The 22,498-nt window shown below is 37.5% G+C and overlaps 2 protein-coding genes across 3 annotated transcripts in view; one reads left to right on the forward strand and one right to left on the reverse strand.

Annotated features, from left to right (window-relative positions):
* Positions 1–13,435, forward strand: part of LOC122574611 (homeobox protein orthopedia-like) — a 28,658-nt gene extending 15,223 nt beyond the window's left edge. Inside the window, exons 4-6 of the mRNA XM_043742406.1 lie at positions 5,874–6,054; positions 6,586–6,765; positions 10,269–13,435. Coding sequence (XP_043598341.1) covers positions 5,874–6,054; positions 6,586–6,765; positions 10,269–10,597 — 690 coding nt within the window. The 3' untranslated portion in view covers positions 10,598–13,435. The remainder of the gene's footprint in view (positions 1–5,873; positions 6,055–6,585; positions 6,766–10,268) is intronic.
* A 42-nt stretch (positions 13,436–13,477) lies between these two features.
* LOC122574499 (peptidyl-alpha-hydroxyglycine alpha-amidating lyase 1-like) lies at positions 13,478–18,819 on the reverse strand. Of its 2 annotated transcripts, none has more exons than XM_043742214.1 (6): positions 18,511–18,819; positions 18,181–18,220; positions 17,409–17,978; positions 16,919–17,332; positions 16,656–16,823; positions 13,478–15,352 (listed from the first exon to the last, which is right to left on the reverse strand). In XM_043742214.1, exons 1-6 carry the CDS (start codon positions 18,604–18,606, stop codon positions 15,144–15,146), a joined length of 1,497 nt encoding a protein of 498 aa, XP_043598149.1. In that variant the 5' UTR covers positions 18,607–18,819; the 3' UTR covers positions 13,478–15,143. The 2 variants fall into 2 exon arrangements, with proteins under 2 accessions (XP_043598149.1, XP_043598213.1); XM_043742278.1 differs by lacking the exon at positions 13,478–15,352 and adding an exon at positions 15,385–15,592 and having other exon boundaries at positions 18,511–18,818.
* Between the last annotated feature and the right edge of the window lie 3,679 nt (positions 18,820–22,498).

The following is a 22,498-nucleotide window of genomic DNA, read 5'->3' on the forward strand; positions in this document are numbered from 1 at the left end:
TCGAATTTTAATTCCGTCGTGACGTTAGATCACGACGATCCACTAATGGCGCAACGAAAATGTCCCTCCTGACGACGTAACGCAACATGAAACAGTAGGCGGTCTGGGTAATGCGTCTTGCCACCCTCGGACAGGAGCCCGACCACCGTCATCAATCAGGCTCGCATCGTGCCAACTTATGTAGTATTTATTTTCATTAAATATTAGTCGCTTCCACCATCAGGCTGGATCCCATTTTTTCCCCTTTCTTTCTTTCTTTCTCTCTCTCTCTCTCTCTCTTTCTTTCTTTCTTTCTTTCCTTCTTACGTATATAATATATAGAATTTTCTTTTTAAATTAAGCGAATTAACAACGAGATCGTAGCTGCTGACAACGATCGAACGAACAAATCGTATTCGTAAACTGTTGGAAAATATTAGTGGAACATTGATTGAAATTGAAATTCAATATTAACCACATGTAACTATTTTACGATTTTTAATCTCGAGAACGAAAAAAACAAGAACATCGATCGAATATTCAAATGTCGCGACCAACTCTGGAACGAATACCATATATATAGAAAATTTTCGGTTATTCATTGTCATTTTGTAATTGCCGGTTTGACTTCCAATGCTTTGATTAATTTCGCCGTGTCTAAACCGTCGACAGTAAGGCATCGATCCAGTTTCGAAAATAGCAACGTCATTCGAAATTTGACGTATCGAAGACTGTCCGATCAGTGATTGTCCGTTTCTACTTGGCGCGCGCGACAAAGCCCGAAATTTCACGATATTCGTCTTATTACGATCGAGTGGAAAAGATTCATCGTCGAGGGACTAGAGAATGACGGGTGATAAATTAAGTTTTCATCGTAGAAACGCTTCAGCCCTCGCAGGATCCCGAAAAGTCTCGTAAGAGAAACGTTATCTCGGTTTTGCGGCGATTCCAGCCATTTTTCCGCGAAGCGACTCAAACTATTCTTCAATGGCGTGCTGAAAGCTACTTCTATATATCTTAGGGTCTTGGGCAGATCCCGCCGCTTGCCTTGATGGCAAGCTCAATTTATATCAGCGTCCGTTGAAACCCCCTTTACGAGGTCTCGCCGCCTCTCGCCACCTCCTAAACCTCACCCTAACCTCAAGCCACCCCTGAACTCGCCAAACCTTGCTTCTTGCCACCTCGCCATAGAACCCCCCCGAGAGCTCGAAAACTCTTTCCTCGGGTTGAACTAAGCTATTCGCGATTGCGCCGGAGAAATCCACGCGTCGAAATAGAAAATCGTGCTCCGATATATACACCGACTACTTATATATATATATATATATATACCTATACACAATATACTAAATAATCTTGTTTATCGGTTGACAGCTTGATATTGGTATTATTAAAGACTAAATTTACGAGAGTCGACTTTTCTTTCAACTTATCGCTTCATCCGCGAGTTCACGTGCATACGATGAATCCCAAACAGGGATAATCGTTTATGCAAATTCAGTGTCAACCGGATAGGTGGCTGGATTGTCGGGTAAATTCAGCCGGCATCGATAGGGAAAAAGCAAATGTCGTTTGATAAAACGCGTAATTAACTACATATAGCGGTGCCCTAATGAATCTCCATATTTATGGAACATAATGCTATCATGTATCGAGGACTTTGAATTCCGAAACGATGGACAGTATAGGAACGAAAAATGAGAGAAATTTTCTTAGCGTCCGTGAAAACGTGATTGAGTTTTTAGTAAGCGTTTTCGATTATGCGTTTTGCTCGAACGTCGGCTGGCGGTCATCATTGCGACTGATGCTGATTATTCGAAAGCGTTTGTGTTCGTTTCCACCCTCGTCGTGATTCCAGGTGTTTCCTGGGAACAGCTGCCGCGGCGCACGCGCCTCAGCAACGACGATGCGGTGATTGATCAATTTTTAAAAAGCAATGTTCCTAATTGACCCGCCGGCCCGTCTCGGGCTCAGGTATTATGGCCACGAAAGGCATCCGTCGATGCCAACCTTAGTCATCGAAAGGTGTGTTCTGTGATTCGATCAATCCGGTTGCCTTTCCGAGACCCTTTACCCATTCGCAGCACTTCTGACGGTGTTAACAGTCGGCTGCTTATACTTCTTCGTTAAATATCTTTCTATACGCTTTAATCTTCGTTAACATCTTTGTACGTGTACGAAGGAGAATAATATTTCGAGAATTTTTATATAAGGGAAATAATTTTTAAACTATCAAAGATAAAGTCTCTCAGTTTATGCGTTGAAGGAATTTCAAGGTAAGGTTGAGATTGAAAGGCTGAGCTCGAGATCGATGTACACGAAACTTCTCTGATGTTTCAGCCACGTCGAAGAAGATGTAATTTGCTCGGATTTATGATAAAAATATCAAATTCTCATAACTCTGGTCGCGATGCATATCCAGAATATTTATGTGATTTTCCCGCATAAATTTAGATTTTCAGGAATATAATAACAATAATTCCGGTTATCGGATAGTTGTGGCAAACAAAAATATAACATTTATGGCGGATTAAATATATCTCCTAAATTCCGTCTAGGCAATCTCTCGATGTATGAATTATTTTGAAGGAAACGTTAAATGAAAATTTGTAGTAATCTCATTCTAAAAATTGTTGAATCCGACAATTGACGTTTCTTCTAAATTTGGGACAGTACAACCATTTAGTTCTTGGAACGGTACAGTGGACCAGGCAGAAGTGATTTCTTTGGTTAAATGTATGATGATGTTTTGAAGAAAATCGCTGCCAGCGATTGAAACAACACTTCATATGCACCGATCTAATATTTCTTTTTTACCGACATTCCAAGTTTATGGGCCGAGATTTCCAGGTAGTTGAGCAACAACCATTCCGTGATTATATTATGGCTTGTGTAGTACATCGAGTAGAACTATAATATCATCTGTTTGACGTCGTTTAATGGCGATAGTGCACGATTTTTAAGATACGTGAATTTAATGATCGCTGATCTATCATACTAGGTATGCAATTAGCGCGGGAACATTCTCGCTAACTACCTTTGTCCGCGTGTCGTCATAGAGAACGATAGTTTCATTCCTGTCATAGCGCGGCCAGTATCGTGATATATGTGTAATTAACACAATTTCATAGATATTCGTGATCATCGAAATGGGTATGCTTTACATAAATGTAGAACGATTCGACGATGACGATTATTAACAATGGTACGATAGTGTTTTATCATGATTGAATAAAATTGAAATAAAAGCTAACATTTACTCTATATTCCAAAGTTAATTAAATAGAGGATATATATGATAGAACAAAGTATTGCAACTATGACGTGCCAATATAGATCCGAAGAAGAAACTAAATCGTTTCTAGCCATTTTCAAGCAAAAGGATTACGTTTTTCACTCCGTAACTATGCTGCGAATGTTTGTGCATTTATACGAAATTCAGATATACAGAAACATATGGAGTACACGTGATATTCAAAAATATACAAAGCGTCGAACGTGAAATACGTGGCTAAATGTCTTGAGAGTGAAGCGAATCTTTATTTATGTTTCATTTTTTTTAATTTCATACACAAAACGTGAATTTGCATAAATGTCTATTCATAACACTTTAAGAGAAAATTATTAAACAAAATGTTGCAATTCTGACGACAGAGAACAACGAAAGAGTTGAATCGATTTAGGTGACACAAGCAACTAGTTTGGTGATTGTCCGGCGCTCAGCATCCAATATCGTCGACGAAAGCTCTCGTTTTGTGTGCAGTTATTTCGTAACAGGAGTCATTAGCATTCACCTGCGTTAATTAACGGAAGTTCTGGCGCACGTATATGCAGGATGCATCAGCCATGCGTAAGGGGAGGCAAAGAGGGGGTGGAAGGGGGACCGTGATAATGCGGCATATATACATCGACAGTCCCTTGTGCTTTTTCCCTCTTTTAGTTTGTATCGTCAATGCTCACGTGCCGTGTAACAGCAAATTATCCACGGGCTTTTAGCTGCAGTTCTAGCGTAGTTGTACCGTGAAATCGGCGTAACCACACCCACGAATGCCGCGAGAAATGCCGCGACAAGACGAACGAGGGCGAGCAAAGGGGGAAACAGATTTTGCATAATCTTCGCGACGATTCCTTCAGCCAAGAGGGGAGTAGCGAAACGAAGTCTTGCCAATTCGAAACAAGGACCGGTAGCATGTTACCGACGATCGTCATGTGTGACGACTTGGATTTCGATGGATAGTATTATCGTGAAACGCCGCGCCAATGCACGCGGTGTCTATAGACACCGATTCGATCCCAATGCACTTAACACCCATCCGGCTCTAATGCTATTCTCTCGTCACGAGCATTCATCCTTGAGTTGCAACAGACGTGCCAGATGTTCCTAAGCTCCGCCAAATGAAGCAAGATATCCCGACGCAATATCCGAAACATCGAAAAGTACCGTATCGCAAGAAAACATAAAACAAATCATACTCTGTTAAAAATGTTCCCATAAAATCCGCTATCGTCGAGTGTCATCTCGAATCTTTTACAGAATCTTTCAAACTTTTAACATCGTAATCCTACTTACTTCGCTTACCATGCATAAGTACGCATCTTACTGTTCCAGCGTCTTCCGAATAAGACCGACGTAATAAAAAATTCGCGCACAAATTCAGCATGCTATAGTAACGCGACACGATAGCGGTTTTCATTCTATCGTGAAACTTGGCGGTTCATAATAAACCGCCTTCGTTGGAGAAATCCGGCGATCGCTTTCTGGCAATACCTGGAGTACACTGGAGCGTGTAAATCCCATATATCCAATTAGATTCGTATAATCCCTACATGTTAGCAGAGGGTGTCTCCACCCCTCGGACTGGCTGGCTGTTTCGTTCTCTGTTGCCCCCGGAAGCAGCCACGGTTGCTCCCGCAGGTAACGCGTTGCTACGTGTGCGTCGGAGGCGCAAGCGCGCATCGTACTCTAATGCTAAAGTACTAATTTATGGGCACATATGAGATGGCTATAGCGCGCTTTACCGTGCCAGGAAAGGGACTGTAGTCCGTGGAACAGGGCAGTGGGTGGGGATGTAGGACGAGGGTATATCGGAGAGCACAGGGGTGGGCTTTGCATGCGATATCAATAAATCAAGTCCCCGGGACCCTGGCAGCTTAGGGGGCCACTACGTGGCCAGAATCAACAGCTCATAACGTCGGCTAATAGCTACTCGCCGTGGGGTCGAAGATATTGTCGTAACGCCCAGGGACATCTTAACGTCTTGCCTCGAATTTGCTTTCGCGCGATCGTGAAAGAATGGCCCACCAAAAGAACATACTATTCGGAACGCCAATTTAATTGCATCGCGAGAGGCAAATTTATATGTATAAATAGTTAGGAATTTATATCGGTGGACGAAAAACAAGTAACTATAAATAGTTGTTAATTTCTAGTTCTAGTTTTGTATTGACTTTAATTATACGATGAGATCAGTGTTACGGGTGTTAAAAAATGTCACGTTTCTTGTTACGACTATCAATCAGGCTTGCGACTGCGTGGCTTGCTTTCACGCGAGCGTGAAAGAATCGTCCACCAAGAGAATATATACGATACTAAGACTACTGCCAGTTTAATCGTATCGTGCGTAGGTATTTATATTTATGATTTATAATTATAATTATAATATATAATTTATAATTATGGACGGGATACAGAAACTATCGTAGGTTTTGATTTCTAGTTTTGATTTCAGATTCACTCACAGGTTATATGCATAGTAAGATTAAAGTTACGGGTATTGGAAGATTTTTCACTTACCTGTTACGACTGTCAGGATCAATGTCCTATCGAACAGAACGGGAATTCGAATCTTCATCCACGATTGGGATAAAGTTTGATGGCGTTTGTGCGTTTCCAGGTGTGGTTTCAAAATCGTCGAGCAAAGTGGAAAAAACGGAAGAAGTGCGGTCCAGTTTTTCGTTCCCCGCCAGGTCCATTGCTGCCATCGCATGGCTTGCCTCCTTTTGGACCGATGAGTTCCGACCTTTGCGGTGCTGGAATGTTCAGTGGACCCCCTGAAAGATGGACAATGGGAACAGGTTAGTTCGGTGATGGTTAATTTCAGTGAATTAAGTTCTCCATAGAATGTATCGATACATAGAATATATCAATACAACACATCTGTTTTTAAAATTAAGATCGATCAAGGTTTAGAGTATCGTGTTAAATTCGTGTCCCTGTTAAAACCGTGGGAAACGAAAGATGGAAAAGCGATCGCGGGTAGATTATTAAATCTACCGGCAACAAATTGCCCGGTTTTACATTAATTATATTCAATTCGTCGTGTCATCTCATTATCAGGCGTTTCGCACGCAGTTACGAGGCAGACACGTTGTCTTAAATTAGCGACAGTAGACAAAGTCTCGACAGTATTCTGCTTCTAATTTAATTTCGTGTGTCCATTGTGCTGGACGGGTTAAATTATCCTCCGTACGTGCCGTTGGTTTTACAGCTGTCCGACGATTCGTATGTGCCGTTCCTCGTTCGTTTCCTTGATCGACAAACCCTTCGTTGTTGCCCTTTTTGAAACGAGTCACGCGGCTGTTCGATTAAAGCCGCTTGTTTTACAGGTCTTGGACAATTGGGACAAGGAGGCATGGGAATGGGTGGTTTCGGCCAAAGTTTAGGACAACTTGGTCAGCAAAGTACAGGGAGCCTCGGCTCGAGCTTAGGTCTTGGTAATTCTGGACTACCGATCAGCAGTCCGTCGCAGGCCGTCTATCAAGCCAGTTATGGTCTAAATTCCCTTGGTAAGTTAACCTTATACATAGATTATAATCACCTAAGCTACAACCCAAAGAGGATTCTTTAGGTGTGATCAAGTTCGTTTATAAGTTTGTCCGTATAATTTTCTCTTGTTTAGGAAACAAGACTGTTTAGATAATTCATATTACACCGGTGATAATGGCTTTAATAGAGATGGGAATTGATTGTCGAGTAAAAGCGAATACTCTTTGTACAATGTTAAGCGGCGAGTCGGAACGAAGAGAAGGCCGATCATATTTATGCAATTTTAAATGACAACTCAACGTTTTACATACATACGCGTGATTCCATGAGGTCGTTGGAAACGGTATTCCAGGGATAATAAAGTTTTATGTGTTAGTCTTTAAAACGGTGATTTAGACTTGGCTCGATCACAAACGGATCTTTTAAGAGAGGAATATTTTGTCTATCTCGAAAAAGGACGAATATTAACGTGCCGGACAAACGCAAACGCTTATAGGCGGTCCGATAATCGTCTTGCCAAACTTTTGGACCGTGGCCCTCTAAAAAAGACGATGTGCAAACAGTATCGAGGAACCCGGTACCTCTTTGACGAAGTCGTTAAACGTTACGGTGCATTATCGCTCGAAGGGGTTATGCGCCTGCATGTAAGGAATTTGAGACAGAAACATAAACTCCGTCCTCTCGTCTGTTTACGCAGGCAAACTTCGAGCCTGGTCTCGCACCTAGGTGCGAGATCTTTCGCTGTATGTTTACCATAACATCCCGATGCAACCTGTCTTGGAGTTACGCTTCGGCTTATCCAGGGACCTTGTACCTTCGAAGTTGCTTCGGAAGACGAGACGTGTGTGAAATTCTTTGTCTCACAAAATTCTACCCATCGTACCAGTTCTGTCTCTCTTTCTCTTTCTCTTTCTCTTTCTCTTTCTCTTTCTCTTTCTCTTTCTCTTAAATACACGGGTGATACGGCCGAAACGGTTTTAAGAGAACATAGGCGCGAGGAAACTAAAGAAATGGGAAGACAAGTTCAACCATCGACCAGTTTTCTGTTTGTTTCGTAGTTACTTTGACGTGTGGTCATTAAAAATGGGAAAAGGAAGATTTAGAAAATGTACACAACGAAATAAGGGTTAGCTTTTCTGACTAGATCTTATTAAAGGGCTGCCCTAAAAATTCCAAAAATTTTCACAACGAAATGCAATACGATCACTTACAATTCGTTAGAAAAGTTCGACCGTCTACTATCTTTTTCGATTATCCGATTTTATAATGCTTTTGCTTAATAATTTATGTGGTTATATCAAATCTAGAAATCACTAAATCCATATTGACACGTATAAATGGATTAATCCCGACAGATATACCTACACCGTCCTCTGCCGAGGTCAACAACTCTTAAGATCACTTTCTGCGATATACATACATTTTTTTTTTTTTTTTTTTTTAGAAAATCCTGCTACTCGTCGGATATCAGTTCTCGTTTCGGAGAGCTCATTCATACATAATTACTTCCTCAGCGACCAAACGATAATTGAAAAGGAATATTTGTAATAAGGGGAAGCAGCTGTTATAAATGCGTTCCAAAAAGTCATTAAAAAAAGATTCACAACCGGGTACGACTTCATAAAGTTTTCAAATGATCTCCGTGTATCCCCTTTCGTATTATATTTGTATCGTTCCCTGCCTAGTAATTGGTCTAGTTTACCGTGCGTTTCCCGACATTGTGGCATTCCAATGAGGCAACATTTTATCGAATCGGCGAAATTCTGTTAGAAAGGGTTAAACCGTGTAGCGAAACTGGCTTTGTGTGTAGCACAATTTCACAATGTACGCACTAATGTGAGCGTGTCTGAAACGCGAACACGTACCAGTGTACATACGTAACACGTACAAGGTGCCAATTATCACGTATTATCGCCGCGGGGCAGGTAGCGTCAACCAAAAGGAGAGAAAAAAATGCCGTTCCACAGACGTAATTCACCGTCCGTGTGATTCGTGTGATCTCGGTTTAAGGTGGACGCCAATACTTGCGAGCATGAGCCTGACCGCAGTCAGTTATCCGCTTTTACTCGTTGGTAATGCCTAGGGCAAACACCTTTTAGTGAAACGTCTTATTTTTTCGGTTTTCGATGATGATTAGCATCGAACGGTAGCGTGGCCGAGGTTTGCCGGTTTTCAAGTCGATTACGAAGCTCTATTTTGTTTATTCTCGTCTAGAAGCAGTGGACGAGAGAACGTCTATAAGGTGTGAATTAACGTGGCCGAAAATGCCCGATTTTCGAGTTACGCACGACCTCCTCAATTCTTTCCAAGTTCCTATAACAACGACCTATTTCCACGAATGGGATTTATCTTTTAAATCGAACTTTGTTTCACTCGAGACTACGAAGAATGGGATACTGTTCTTAGTAATAATAATAAGAAGGATTCATGGAATAACTCGATACAAATCGACCAACTCGTCTCAGCGTTTTACGAAATTCTATGAAATTATATTTCACAACCCCGCTGCTTCGAATCGTCGCAGAAATGAACAAAGAAAGACTGTATATAGCATCACGTGCGTCGATGCCATTAGCTATTCCATTCTTCATCGCTAAAAGGGGCGGGCACGAATAGTCCTCCGCAAACTTGTACTCACGCCGCAATACCGCCATAAAAAGATCCCTTTTCCCCGTTGTCTCTCGACAAGCCCACCAACGTGGCGCAAGAAAAGGCGGAAACGACTTTACGACACCCGGTAGCACACCCCACGCACTTTGTAAGCCTACTGTATTAATATCTCCTGCGAAGAAAGGAAACGTTCTCTCGTGCACCTGCGGTATCGCATCTGTAAATCGCCATATCGCTACCTGGCCCGGCCAAGGGATTCTAGACTGACTATTCTAGACAAACGACTAGATAACCTCAAAATCAGATCTATAAAGCGAAGCGCCGTTGATATTTATTTTCTATTACAAGCCTAGGTCCTAAGGTGCAGACAGGCGGCCTTTCTCTCGCGTCTTGTTACAGCGCTAGGTTATAGTTATGCAGAGGATGCGTTTTCTGAAGAATCAAATTTCTTACGAGAGTAACTACATCGTTCTCTAGATCTTATTCATCCTTCGTCAGAAGGATAGTACATCGGAACACGCATTTATCGTAACCATAGCCTTACGGAACAATGAATAATGCACACGTAGCGACACAATAACGTTCGCCGCCAGATATGTGATATGTGACAATCGTGCAGGTATACGTATACGATATATTGGTATGAAGACTGCAAAGGAAGAACATGATTCATACCTAAGCCACGTTTTTGTTTCCTCTTATATCCTAGCAATTATAAAATAACGAAAAAACTTCATTCTAAATACGATAAATAATGGCGTTCCGTTATTTCTGAATCATTCTTATAAGAAAAAGATATGACTCGTGTTCACGTTCTTCTCCTACAGTCTGCGTCCGCATCGGGTCTTATTCGTAAATGAAAGAGACACAGATGAAAACAGACACTTGGAAATATGAATATTGCAAATTTCAGGGGGTGTTCACGTGTCAGCGTCCCGGGGCTCGCCGCCAGGAGGATCCAGCGTGGGCGGTGGTCAGGGTGGCGGGTTGGGATCGGCCTTGAACTGCGGCCAGGGCTCGCCTGGAACGACTTCCGGCAGTGGAGGCGGTGGCGGTGGTGTTTCCTGCGTGGCTGCCGACGTGAACGCAACCGAGGCGTCGGATTGGAGAGGCGCCCACAGCATCGCAGCGCTTAGGCGTCGTGCCTCGGATGCGTCGCAGCAATACAGTCCACAGCCACCGCCACCACCCGCAGGACCTCCTCAATACGCCCAGGACATGGAGTACAATTCCGTTTACTGAGGCCCTGCCAGTTTTACCATTAACTCGACGATAAATCCTATCGGGGAAATGTTTCAAGGATTCCCTTCGTGGATGGTTCCGAACGGTCAACGTGCAGGGTAGAGGGTCGAAGTAACGCGTAACAAGAGCGAAGGACACATTGTGCCAGGATGTTTCTCCCTGCTCCTCGTTATTGTCACCCGGATAGCATGCATCTCTGTTCGCCACGACAGGTGTACGATTCCGATTTTTAGCGATTTCAACGATGGACAGCGTCGTAGCACCGGATTCTGTATGTTGAGATGGTCCCGATGATAATAAGTATTCGTTGTTACGTTTGTTATCTTTGTTCTCGAGTTATGTATGACTAAAGAAGAAGGAGAAGAAAAGAAAGAAAGAGGAGGAGGAGGAGGAGGAGGAGGAGGAAAAGAAGAAATTGGGCAAAGGATTTTGATGTTACGTTACTGGACTGACCGTGACAAAATGATAAATTCAAGTTACACAATGGACATGTATAGAAAGTTTGTCACTGTTAGAAACTAAGTCAACAACAACGAATTTTAGTTGTCTCTATGATGGTTATAGAAGACACGTACTCTTAATGTTTGTTTTATTCTTGCTTGGCTGGGTCAATTTGCAATCACGAATAGGATTCAAGCGACTGTAAAATTTCAGCGGCGATGCTGATGTTTGTTTCTTCTGACAACCGTACGTGTGATCGTGATATTTGAGAAAAGTGAGTCGTTGGACCGAACAAGTATGAATAAACATTGCGAAGGTCCTCGAAAGATGAATGTCAAACGCGCGAGTAACTAAGAGGGAAAGGCTTCGTTAATTAAAGATGTAACGTATTAGTGACTTCTTCGAGAGAATTCGTGTCATACTGAAGCTGTGCAACGCTGAGAAAATGCGGTGATCACTTCATATAGTATACATATATTAACTTTATCACGGATACTCATCGGACGATTTGCTACGTTCCATGCATTTGTAACATGGCTAATTCCAAATTTAAAGTTTGTACACCAATAATTCCATCATTGTGTGTTATAGTTGAAACGGATTTGTTTGATCTTATCAATATTTTACAACTGTATGTAACGTTTACTTCGTTGACTTCCTCACGAATTACTTATAGGTAAATCGATCGATTAATTTGGCGGAGATTGAAATCAGTTGAATGAACGAGAGTTTATTTCAACATTACGAAATATCACTTTACATCCCATTCCGAAGAAATCTTGCGAATCATAAATAATAAATTCTCGCGCCGTGGCACGGTGTAATGAAAAAGTATACGACAAGTTATTATAGTATTACGTATGGCATTGTAAATATAGTGAAAAGATCGACGTAACAACTATGATCGATTATAATTATTACTATTAAATTTAGCGATATCACTGATAACTTTCTGGAGAAATCTAGTTCCGTTGGCTTACGGTTCCCTTTACAAACCTACTTTTTTAAAACCAAAGCAACAGTACTTCCTTATAATTTTCTGCAAACCCGCTTCAACCCAAACTGTGCACGATCGCTTTAAGCTTTAATTATTAAAACCAATAATTTGTATATGTTGAATATGCAAAAGGGGAAGAAGCTAACCTTTCTCTGTTCTCTTTATACTTTGAACGCAAACAGGTTTCATTCTTGAAGCACGTCGAAATGTAAGTAAATGCTCGAGAAAAGGTAACGTGTATTGAACAAGGAATTTCACTTGCTCCAAAAATACAGTATGTGTGTGTGTCTGTAACGTTGACTCTTGCATGAGAAGAACAATACTTCGAGCAAACTAAAATGCAGGTTAAATGCACTTCCGCGTATCGCGTTTCCCGAATATCCTATCCTAGAACGCTGCAAGCTATAGATCGTTTCTGTTGTTGTACACCGGAGCGTAAGTTTTGTAAATAGAGTATACGTCTAACAATTAATAATAATTGAATATTGTAAGCGAACACGACATCACATTTACGAACGAACGTACGCAAGTATACTTGGACATTGTGATATTTTAGGCTCGCTGTTGCATTTTTTCGACAGTGACGAGCCGTGTACATGATATTGCAAGATGAATAAGCGGTACCACGTTAGTGATCGCGAGTGACGACGAACGTCGATTATTCTAGTTACGAATTTATGGTAGTCATAGGTAAAACTTAGTGATAAATATGAAATGAACGATATGCAGTTGTCAGTGTATTACTACGAAACGTATACGATTTTTAATGTACAAAAAAAGAAAAAAAAAAAATAATGGTATATAGCTGCGAGACGACGTCTTTTCGCAATTTCATCCTGCTGGTACGATTTGTGTTCGGGATGAGATAACCTATACTCGAACTGATCTTAGCGATTCTTTTGTTTCCTCTTCTCTTGTCGCTCGTTCGTTTCTCTCCTCGGAATATTTTCTACACACCTACCGACTTGGACGTTTTTATACATATTTAAATAAAATTAAACACCTGCGTATACAAGACATTTACAAAGTGTCTCGCGAAATTGCGTTATGCCTCTCGTTGAACAGTACGAAAGATATAATATTTATTTATCGGCTGCGTGCGTGGATAAAGCGATTTTACGGAGTTCGAGTCTGTCAAAGTATCGTGCTTGCTGGCGATTGAATTAAACTGCATCTTATGACGTATCTTACGACGATACGATTGATTGCGTATTTCGCGTGAACGTTCTCCTTTCTTTCTTGGCCCGTTTACAGTTTACAAGCAATGAAATATATTTGATAGAACGTGTCGCAAAAGAATGGACTGACTTTATGCATCTTTAACACAAATCATTATCGTCAATGACCTTAATTAATGATAAATAGAAAAATTTTAATTTTTATCGTTGTATAGTTGTGTATAGAAGACAACTAAGTGTGTAAAATAAATCATTATCAAAAAATCAGATTTCTTATATACCTTTAATAACTTCACTGATCGAACCCTAAGCGATAATCTGACAAATTTTTACTAGGATACTTAACCTAACAGTACAAACACCGTTTTTATTTGAAAATATACATTTTCATATTCATGGATACATACATTACGTTTGTGGCAATAGTACATAAAAATGTTCACAGGATATAAGAGAAGTATAGAGATTAACAGAAAGTAGAAAAGAAGAAATATAAAGTAAGTTATATATAAACATTGTAAGTATTGGTACATTTAAAAGTACTAAAATACACAGTCTCAGGTACTAGAAAAATACTGTCTTTGTCGAACACATTTGAATAAGTGATAATTTAAATAAGTGATGCTTAATTGATTAAATAAAAAATTTTCGGACATGAATATAATAATAATTATAAATTAAAATAATTATATATGTATACCGCTTTTCGTACTTTTAAAGGGATATGTCAATAATTTGTAATATATAGTTACATAATAATATAATTCGTAAATATATATATATATATATATATAGATATTGACATTTAATACATACAACTTAAGTTTGGTCACTTTTTAAGTGTTATCTGCAAGGCCATTATTATCAGGTATGTTATAATGTTGCGATAAATATTCTTTAAGTTAATTATTTATATAAATTTTGAACATACATTATATATATATATATATATACTGATCTTTTACCCTATTTTGCATAAACAGGATATTTTGCATTTGTTATGTATTGGTTGTTAATTCTAACATTATAAAAAATAGTTTGACATAATATCAAATGTGTTCAAAATAATAATAAAATCTTTAATCTTTAAAACTTCAAATGATACCTCATCTCTTACGTATCTTTATAGGAATGTTTCAACTCTTATTTTTACCATTTACAAAATGTATTATTATAAATTAATGTAAAAGCTAAGTGTAAATATTAGACTAAATCAAATAAATCACTTAAAAAGGAATACAAAGTCTAAAATATCGGCAGTTCTTTGGAAACACGAATTGCACAGTAGTGAAAGACAATATAGATATCTATCAAATTGAATATTCGATAAAGTATAAAGCGCGGTTTCGTTCAAATACTGATAACACACACCTATATATCGTATTTCAATATATCTCGCTTCTCAAGTATGAGAGAAACATTTTAATACTTCTTCAAGCGTAATTATTATGTAAAACGCGCAGGAATGATAATCTCTATGAAATTGAATCGAGCAGACTGTAATACACGATTATCCCTATGCTAGGGATAATAGCAGATTCGAATAATCGCGCGGTTGTCTACTTCGGGCTGTCGTAATTTCAGTTGCATTTTAGTTAGTGCGTAGTGGCGGGAGTCGGTACCGGTCAACGACAAAGTCTTAGGTAACGAATTCGATGCTTTCTTAAACAATATAATAAAACAATTACGTATACTTAATTTCGTGAGTGATAATAAGTGACCTTATGTGAAAAGGCAACAATCGTGAGGCATTAATTGGAACATCTCGCAACTTGAACATCATAGTTCGTAAAATTGGCATCATGGAGATTCAGATTCAAATCTACATGTAAAAAGCTTGAATTGGAATTGGAATAAGACTGCACGTTTTTTAAAACAGAGGTACGTCGTTAAAATCATATGCTTGATACGTTAAAAATTTTAAACGCTATTAAATGATTTTCGTAAAACTATTATCCGGATATTCATCCTCCGAGGTTTCTGGTTCCGTGTTCAATTTATTAAAATCTCGCGGATTTGGTCGTTTCTCCGTTGTCTTGGAACTCTTGCCTCTTCTGTTTTCCAAGAGATTTGGGAGTTTATAGTTTTCACGCCTCTCGGCCTCCCAGCGCATTCGTTTGCGCATTATTAGCAAACATCCTGTTTATAAAAATAAACGGCATTAGAACACATCTTTGGAAAATAATCGTTTATTTCGTTTTACTCGTACTTGGTAGTAATGGCGTCGTCACAATCGTTTACCGTTATTTCCTGGTCTGACTTGATTTATAATTTCAACCAAAAATGCATTATATAGATGGAGCGAAATGACGTCGAGATCTAACCGCTCTATATATTTTTAAGCATCGTGCACTATATACCGTTCAATACTTACACAATCTGTTAAAAGTTATTCAAGTTAAGTAGGATAATGCGTAGGGGAATAACGGAAAGCATTGTTGAAATGAATACATGTATATTTTCTCTTACAAGATATGGATATTAAAAATAAATAAACGATCACATACAAGAGGTAGAAAAGAAAAAATGCAGCTTTTCACAATCGAATACGCGTGTAAAAGACATAAAAAAAAAGCTCAGATTCAATTTGGTGTGTAAATGCATTACAATTTGATTTGGTATAATACGAGATTCAATAATAAGACTATAAATAAAAAATTTGTATACATCTGTGCGATCATAGAAAATGTTAATCAATATTTACATGTTAGTTTACTAAACATTCTATAGCGTAAATGGAAGTCAAATGAAGCGGAATGCTGAGTAAATAAACTTTCAAGTAATTAATTATAATTTATGACAGATGTTAATGATTTCTTATAGAAAAATATGAAAAATGGAACTGCTCCTTTGCAGAATAGATGGTACAATATTACTATTGCAACGTGGTAATACATTTGTAAAAATCAAGTATAATTAGAGTAAAAACAAGAATTGAAATAGTTTTTGTTCATCTAACCACTAAATTATACATTTATATACAGCTTCCTTGTACTGGCATAGTTTCCAAAACATAATATAACGCATTGACATATCTCTATAGTGCATACATCTCATATGTAGCAACTTTGTTTTCCATAAATATGGTATTTTAAGTGAAATAGTGAAATGTATGCGCAGCCAGTACAAAAGCTTGTTAAAATTTACTACAGCGAGAATATTAAAATCTAAAATGAGAAATAAAGTTGGAACTGTTTGTAGATATTAACCTTCAACCTTCCCTTCCTAATTTCTAAGTATGTGGCATTTTACCAAATTTCTTTTAATACCGTAGCAAAGTTAACTACTTTCGATAGAACCACTACTAAACGCATCGTTTCTGCAAACTAATTAACATGCGTGCACAGCTATTATTTAATAACCCAAAATAAGTCAGATCATTATTCTTAGTCGAATAATTTTGAGAATTCAATAGCAGTTTCATCATACATAAATAATCTACCTCTTTCTTGAGATCTTGTTAAAACTGCAGCAAGTGATGCACAGAGGCCAATAAAAATGACTGTTACTACAAAAAGGGTTAAGATTATTTTTTCTGTTGTACTAATTGCAAGTGGGTTGTTAACATCAGCGTCCGTTAAAGGTGCTGGTCCACGGTGAGGATTTGTCTCTGCGAAAAAAAAAAAAAAACGTTATACATGTTTTGTTGCAGGAATACAAAGAAAATAGGTATTATTCATATACTTCAATGATTAAAATTCTTACTCTGCGAAAATTTATAAGTAATATTTTTATTTAATTCCACGACATATATTTCTGAACCATTCTGAGACACAGCTATATCATGTGGACTATCCATATCTTGTCCTGGATCAAATTGAGATAATATATCTCCTGAGTTTACATCCAGAACAAATCCTCGAACATGTACATTGTAATGTGAATTAGGACCATTAATCAAATAGAGTCTTTCTTTGGCATATGCTACGCTATATACTAATGGACCAATTGTGCTAAGATTCTTGTACTCTTTGTGGAAAGTTCCATTAGTCGCATAGAAAGATGTAATTCTACCATTTTCTCTATCAGCAACAAAAAGTAAGTTCAGTTCACTGGCAAGTGCTAAAGCATGAGGTACGTTAAATGTATTTTGTAGAGGAATTTGTCCATATATGCTTCCTATAATGTAAAGTATATCGACTATATTATAAACTAATCTAAATAGTTAATTTTCATATAAAATGCATATACCTACTGCGGCCCCACTCTAGAAGTTTTTCCCCTTTAGCATTGAATTTCAGAATTCTAGCGTTACAGTAACCATCGCTAACAAAAAAGTCACCATTATTTTCTACGGCAACAGCTGTTGGTTTGCAAAACCGTTTGTCATCATTACCAGGCTTAAAAGCTTCTCCAAGAATCAACGAAGGTTTTAAGCTCTTTCCTTGATTGTATTGTTTTTTTCTCAAATCTGATAAACCTTTCATTATTTCTATATCTTCAGCATCATATTTATGTACCTGATGTAGAGCCACATCAGTAATCCAATAATTTCCATGCATGTCTATCGTCAAACCGTGTGGTAAATAAAATTTGTGTGCGCCCCATTCTAATAACTTCTTTCCAGATTTATCCAACAAAATTATGGTGTCTTCGTGAATTGGGCCTTTTCTTTCATCAAATTTATTTTCAATATTAAATGTAGTTGAGCCCCATACTCTGGATCCTCTATGAAATATCCCAATGTTTCCACATGGATCTATAGAGACCGCCGATACCTGGCCAAATTTGATATCCTTGGCCCATTGAGAATCCCATTCGATATCTGAATATACGAAGAAACTTAATATACACGATATTTTAAATCTTACTTTGATAGATATTTCATTAACATTTAGCAAGTGTATCTGAAGCTTGTTGTTTAGTGTCTATATTTACTGTAGGTTTTAGTACATTTTGATACATCTGACCCCATTGCGACAACCCTTTATCCCTTTTATCATTATCAGAGAATTCTAAATACTCACCGAGACGAAATTTGTTCTCAGAAAAATATTTTGCTGTATGCTGTAATTGTAAATTAATGAAATTAATTATAGAACATAAAAGTATATATCCGTTTATCAAACGGAATAGAATGTACTGTGTTTTTGTTTCAAAGGCGTCGAACTTCTTTAAAGTATCAACAGAATTAAAAAGTAATCAATTTTATTAGAATTTAAATTGCTATATATAATTCTATATAAATAATATAACTCTAAATAAATAATTTTAAACCTGTTATTCCATAGCATTGCACATTTTAAACCTCGTATCAATCAAATCTTTATAATTTCACATTCATCTGTTTTATTTACCTTAAAGTTCATATAATACTGAAAGTTCGCTTTGGCAAGACTTAAAATAAATAAAACTAAAATGCAACAGGCAATGTTATATTGTAGATGCACCATTCTTGAACGACGCAATTATTAGATTCCCGTATTCTAAATATATTTCATTGAAATAGCTATTTATTATGCGTCTAAATGTTGATCACGTCACATAATACAATCATAAGAAATTAATAATTAAGCAGAGATACGAATTATGCGAAATTTATAAAACTTTTTCCACACCACGTCACGCGTATGATTACTCGCGTATGCAACAGGGAACACGAATAGCCATCTGGTGGCAGCTCGTCGGGATACATGTAATAAACGATTACACACCTATAAGGGAGGTTTGTTAATTTATACGACATTTTTATATTATTTCCATCAGAAATACATATGAACATATTTTTTAGTCACAATGGCATACTAATACGCATATAAAATGCATAGGACTGCAAAAACTAGGACAACTCATGTTCGTGAAATATATTTTTTGGAACTTTACTTCCGTGTCCGTACACAATATATTGATTATTTCCTGCGAAGTTCGGTGGTAGCTATTTACGTATCTGTTATTTTCAATGCGTAAACAATAATCGAATAACCGATAAATGATTGGAAAAAGACTGGATATTATAATTTTTATTTTTACATTTGAAATTATACATACACATATAACGAATATCGAGAAGAAAAAACAACAAGGAACAGTATAGATAACGAATTGAAACTAATTTAAATATTTGTATATTACGCCAGTCATTAATTAAAGCATTGACAATTTATATACACGTATAAAAATATGAATTGCAAAATATAAATAAATTGCTAATTATTTTTACACTTTAACTATCAATAAACTTTTTACTAAAGCAACTTTTTACGTATGCAATTGAATTGAAACGGAATTACGTAAAATCTTTTGAAACACGTGATTGTTCATAAATTGGAAATTTTGGAAAGTGTTATAAGAATAAAATTGAATTATCGTCGGCTGTGGCATACATTTGAATTTTAAATAATTAAACGGAAATTAACCTGAATGTATGGCCTGTATGTGTATGTGTGTGTGTGTGTGTACAATCTGCTTTAGATTGAAAACAATTTTTCTCCGAATTAATAGAGATTTCGGATACAGTTCAATTTAGTACAAGCATAAGTTTGTTAATTATAAATAAAACTGAAAAAATATATTATTATGAAATATGCTAACGTATTTTCTCTAAAAAAATAAAATCTTACAATTTACAGTCCTTGACAAAACGATAAGAACACTTCTGCAAAGCATCTATGGTATTTTTCCCTGAAATACATATTGCTGAAAACATTGTGAAAACGATTTTCTTTACTTGATTCATTGATCAACGACAGCACTTGTACATATCGTATCTATGTCGGTAACGTTACTCTTCAACTGTATCTACATTTTACTTCCTTGCCCTTTATTTTAGGTATTCTCCGCTGCAAGGCATTACTTGTTCCATTGCCACCGTTGTCGGAACGTCGAATAAATTTAAATTCATATCTTTCATAAAAGGGATAAAAGGAAGAAAGAAGGAAATATGGAGAGTCGAAAAGGAAGAAAAGAGAAGCGAGGAAGTGAAGGTAAGGCGAAGATAAAGCGCGGAAAATGGAAACGAAACCTGTAGAGATAGTTTTTAATTTTAGTTTCTACTTTTATTCATTCCAGACTTTTATATTCCATCATTCCAATACTCCACTCTAAATCCATTTTACCGCAACTTTATCAAAAGTTCTAACCGTAAATTGGCTACACCTCGTTTGAGTTTGTTACAAATTTTGAACCATTAAAATTCTAAATTTTAACTAATTAGGTCAACTAACTGTTGCAAGTAAAATAAAGGATGGGCAGTAAGATAATGTTTATAATCCAGTTCCAGGGAATAATGAATTTGAATTATTCTGACATTTAAGTACATATATTCTACACCGATGATTAACAATGCTTAAAAGATGCAATTCCCTTCCCGTTGTTAATTTAGGATTTTTAATTGTTCGGCGAAACAAATGCAATCTGTCAAATTAAATGTTATCTTAAAACTTACATTCAAATGTCATATATACCTGCTGTTTTATAAATGAAACTCGGCTATCGCGCCAACCATTGCTGCGAACCATCTTACCCATCTTGTTAAGAACCACAGGCGGTTAATGCAAACCAAGAGCCGATTAGTTTGTATTTTACTTTCTCTAACAATTATCGCCCCTTCTGTATCCAGATGAAAATCTTTTCAACCAAGTACACGTCTCTCGGAACGTTTTCTCTTTCTACACTGCTATAACGACGTAACGTCGTTGATATTTCTTAGTTGATCCTTTCCGTATCGTTTTGACGCGAGGCATTCGAGTCAACAAAGGTTTTACTTTTTCTATGGTTGCTATTACATTGTCACGTTAGACGTAGACATATTACGCACCTATGGAAGCTATTTCGATGAAACGTTCCATTCTTAACATCTCACAGTCAAAAGGGGTTGCCAAGTTTTATTGTCTGAAACTGTGAATCATTGCGACTGTCTAATGGATCTCCAGGCCAAGCTGACGAATGAACCACTCGCTCGAGTAATCAGATAACAATATTCTTCAAATGGGGTCTTCCTCGGAATCATATATCGCGTTGTCAGAATTCTTCAACGAACATAAAACGCTACAAATATACAGAGTGTTACTTTTCATTCGTTGCTTATTCTCAATTTCTGAATCATTAATGTTACTACAACGGCCGGCCTTTTCTCCAATATCGTTAATATCATCTTCATCGATTACGTTTCTTTTCTTCAACAACTGATATGTTTCTGACAAAAATTACCCTTGTTCGTGTTTGTCTCTCTTCAGCAAGTATTCAACAATTTAATATCAGTATCAATACATTTTAATTCCTTTTAACAAAACACTCATCATATATGCATAATTCTTACATCACAGAGGAATCATGTCTAATTAAATCATTAAATCAATGAATTTCACGACAAAACCGACTAATTTTCATTTGACGATAGGCTGATGTAGCAAACGATATAGATCATTTTCTATAACATCGATTCAATCATGTCGTGAATCCAGCTCATGATCATTAGAACGCTATTATCATCGAAGAAGTCTACAAATGTGATGCACGATGTTTTTGTTATGAACTTCTCGACTGTTTTCGCAACGAAGTCCACGTAACTATACCATAGGAGAGAAGCATTTTCCGATTTTAATGTCACTCTATAACTAAACAGAAGGATTTGAATATAACATAATTGACAGTGAAAACGACCTGTTAGGCTCAAATGTGTAAAGTGCTTTTAAAGGGAGCTGCTGATAAGTCGGCAAAATTTTGCGAAAGTAGAGAAAGTAGAATTACGAAGATTGGTATTATTTTAATATTATAGCGGCAATATCTGCAAACAATTTTTGACACGTACCATTCTTTTCCTACAATATTCAACTCTAATATCTAATAATCTTCTAAGAGATTCGATAGCTCGTACGCTAAAAATTGATGGTTTCCAGTTATTTATTTGGTGTAAAAGAACGCCCACTTTCCACCATTGTGCCACCGTTATACTCGTCGCACTAGAGCCTTGAATTTTGACACTTCTGTCGTTATATCCGGCCTCAGCCGAGGGCCATCAACCCTTAACAATGGTGCTTATCCTTTCGCACGACTGGAAGGGTTGCGTATTCGATTTTGTTCTAATCGACACGTCCTACCCTCCGCGTTCTTCTCGTCTTACACTGCAGACGACAGTGATTTCTGTATTGTTGTTCGAGCACAATTGCCGAACGAAAATAAACGAAAGCGAACACGGCTGGTGTCACACGGTGTCTGATGCGAATCGTACTTAACGTCCAACGATTCCAGGCCTCTTCGAGGTGGTCGAAGAGAAAAAATTGACAACCACTTGGTAAAATCCTTTATCTTCTTCTTCTCGGAGTATTACTTCGATTTTTGTTCGTT

This window comes from Bombus pyrosoma, linkage group LG1 (assembly GCF_014825855.1).
Source record: "Bombus pyrosoma isolate SC7728 linkage group LG1, ASM1482585v1, whole genome shotgun sequence".
Lineage (NCBI taxonomy): Eukaryota > Metazoa > Arthropoda > Insecta > Hymenoptera > Apidae > Bombus > Bombus pyrosoma.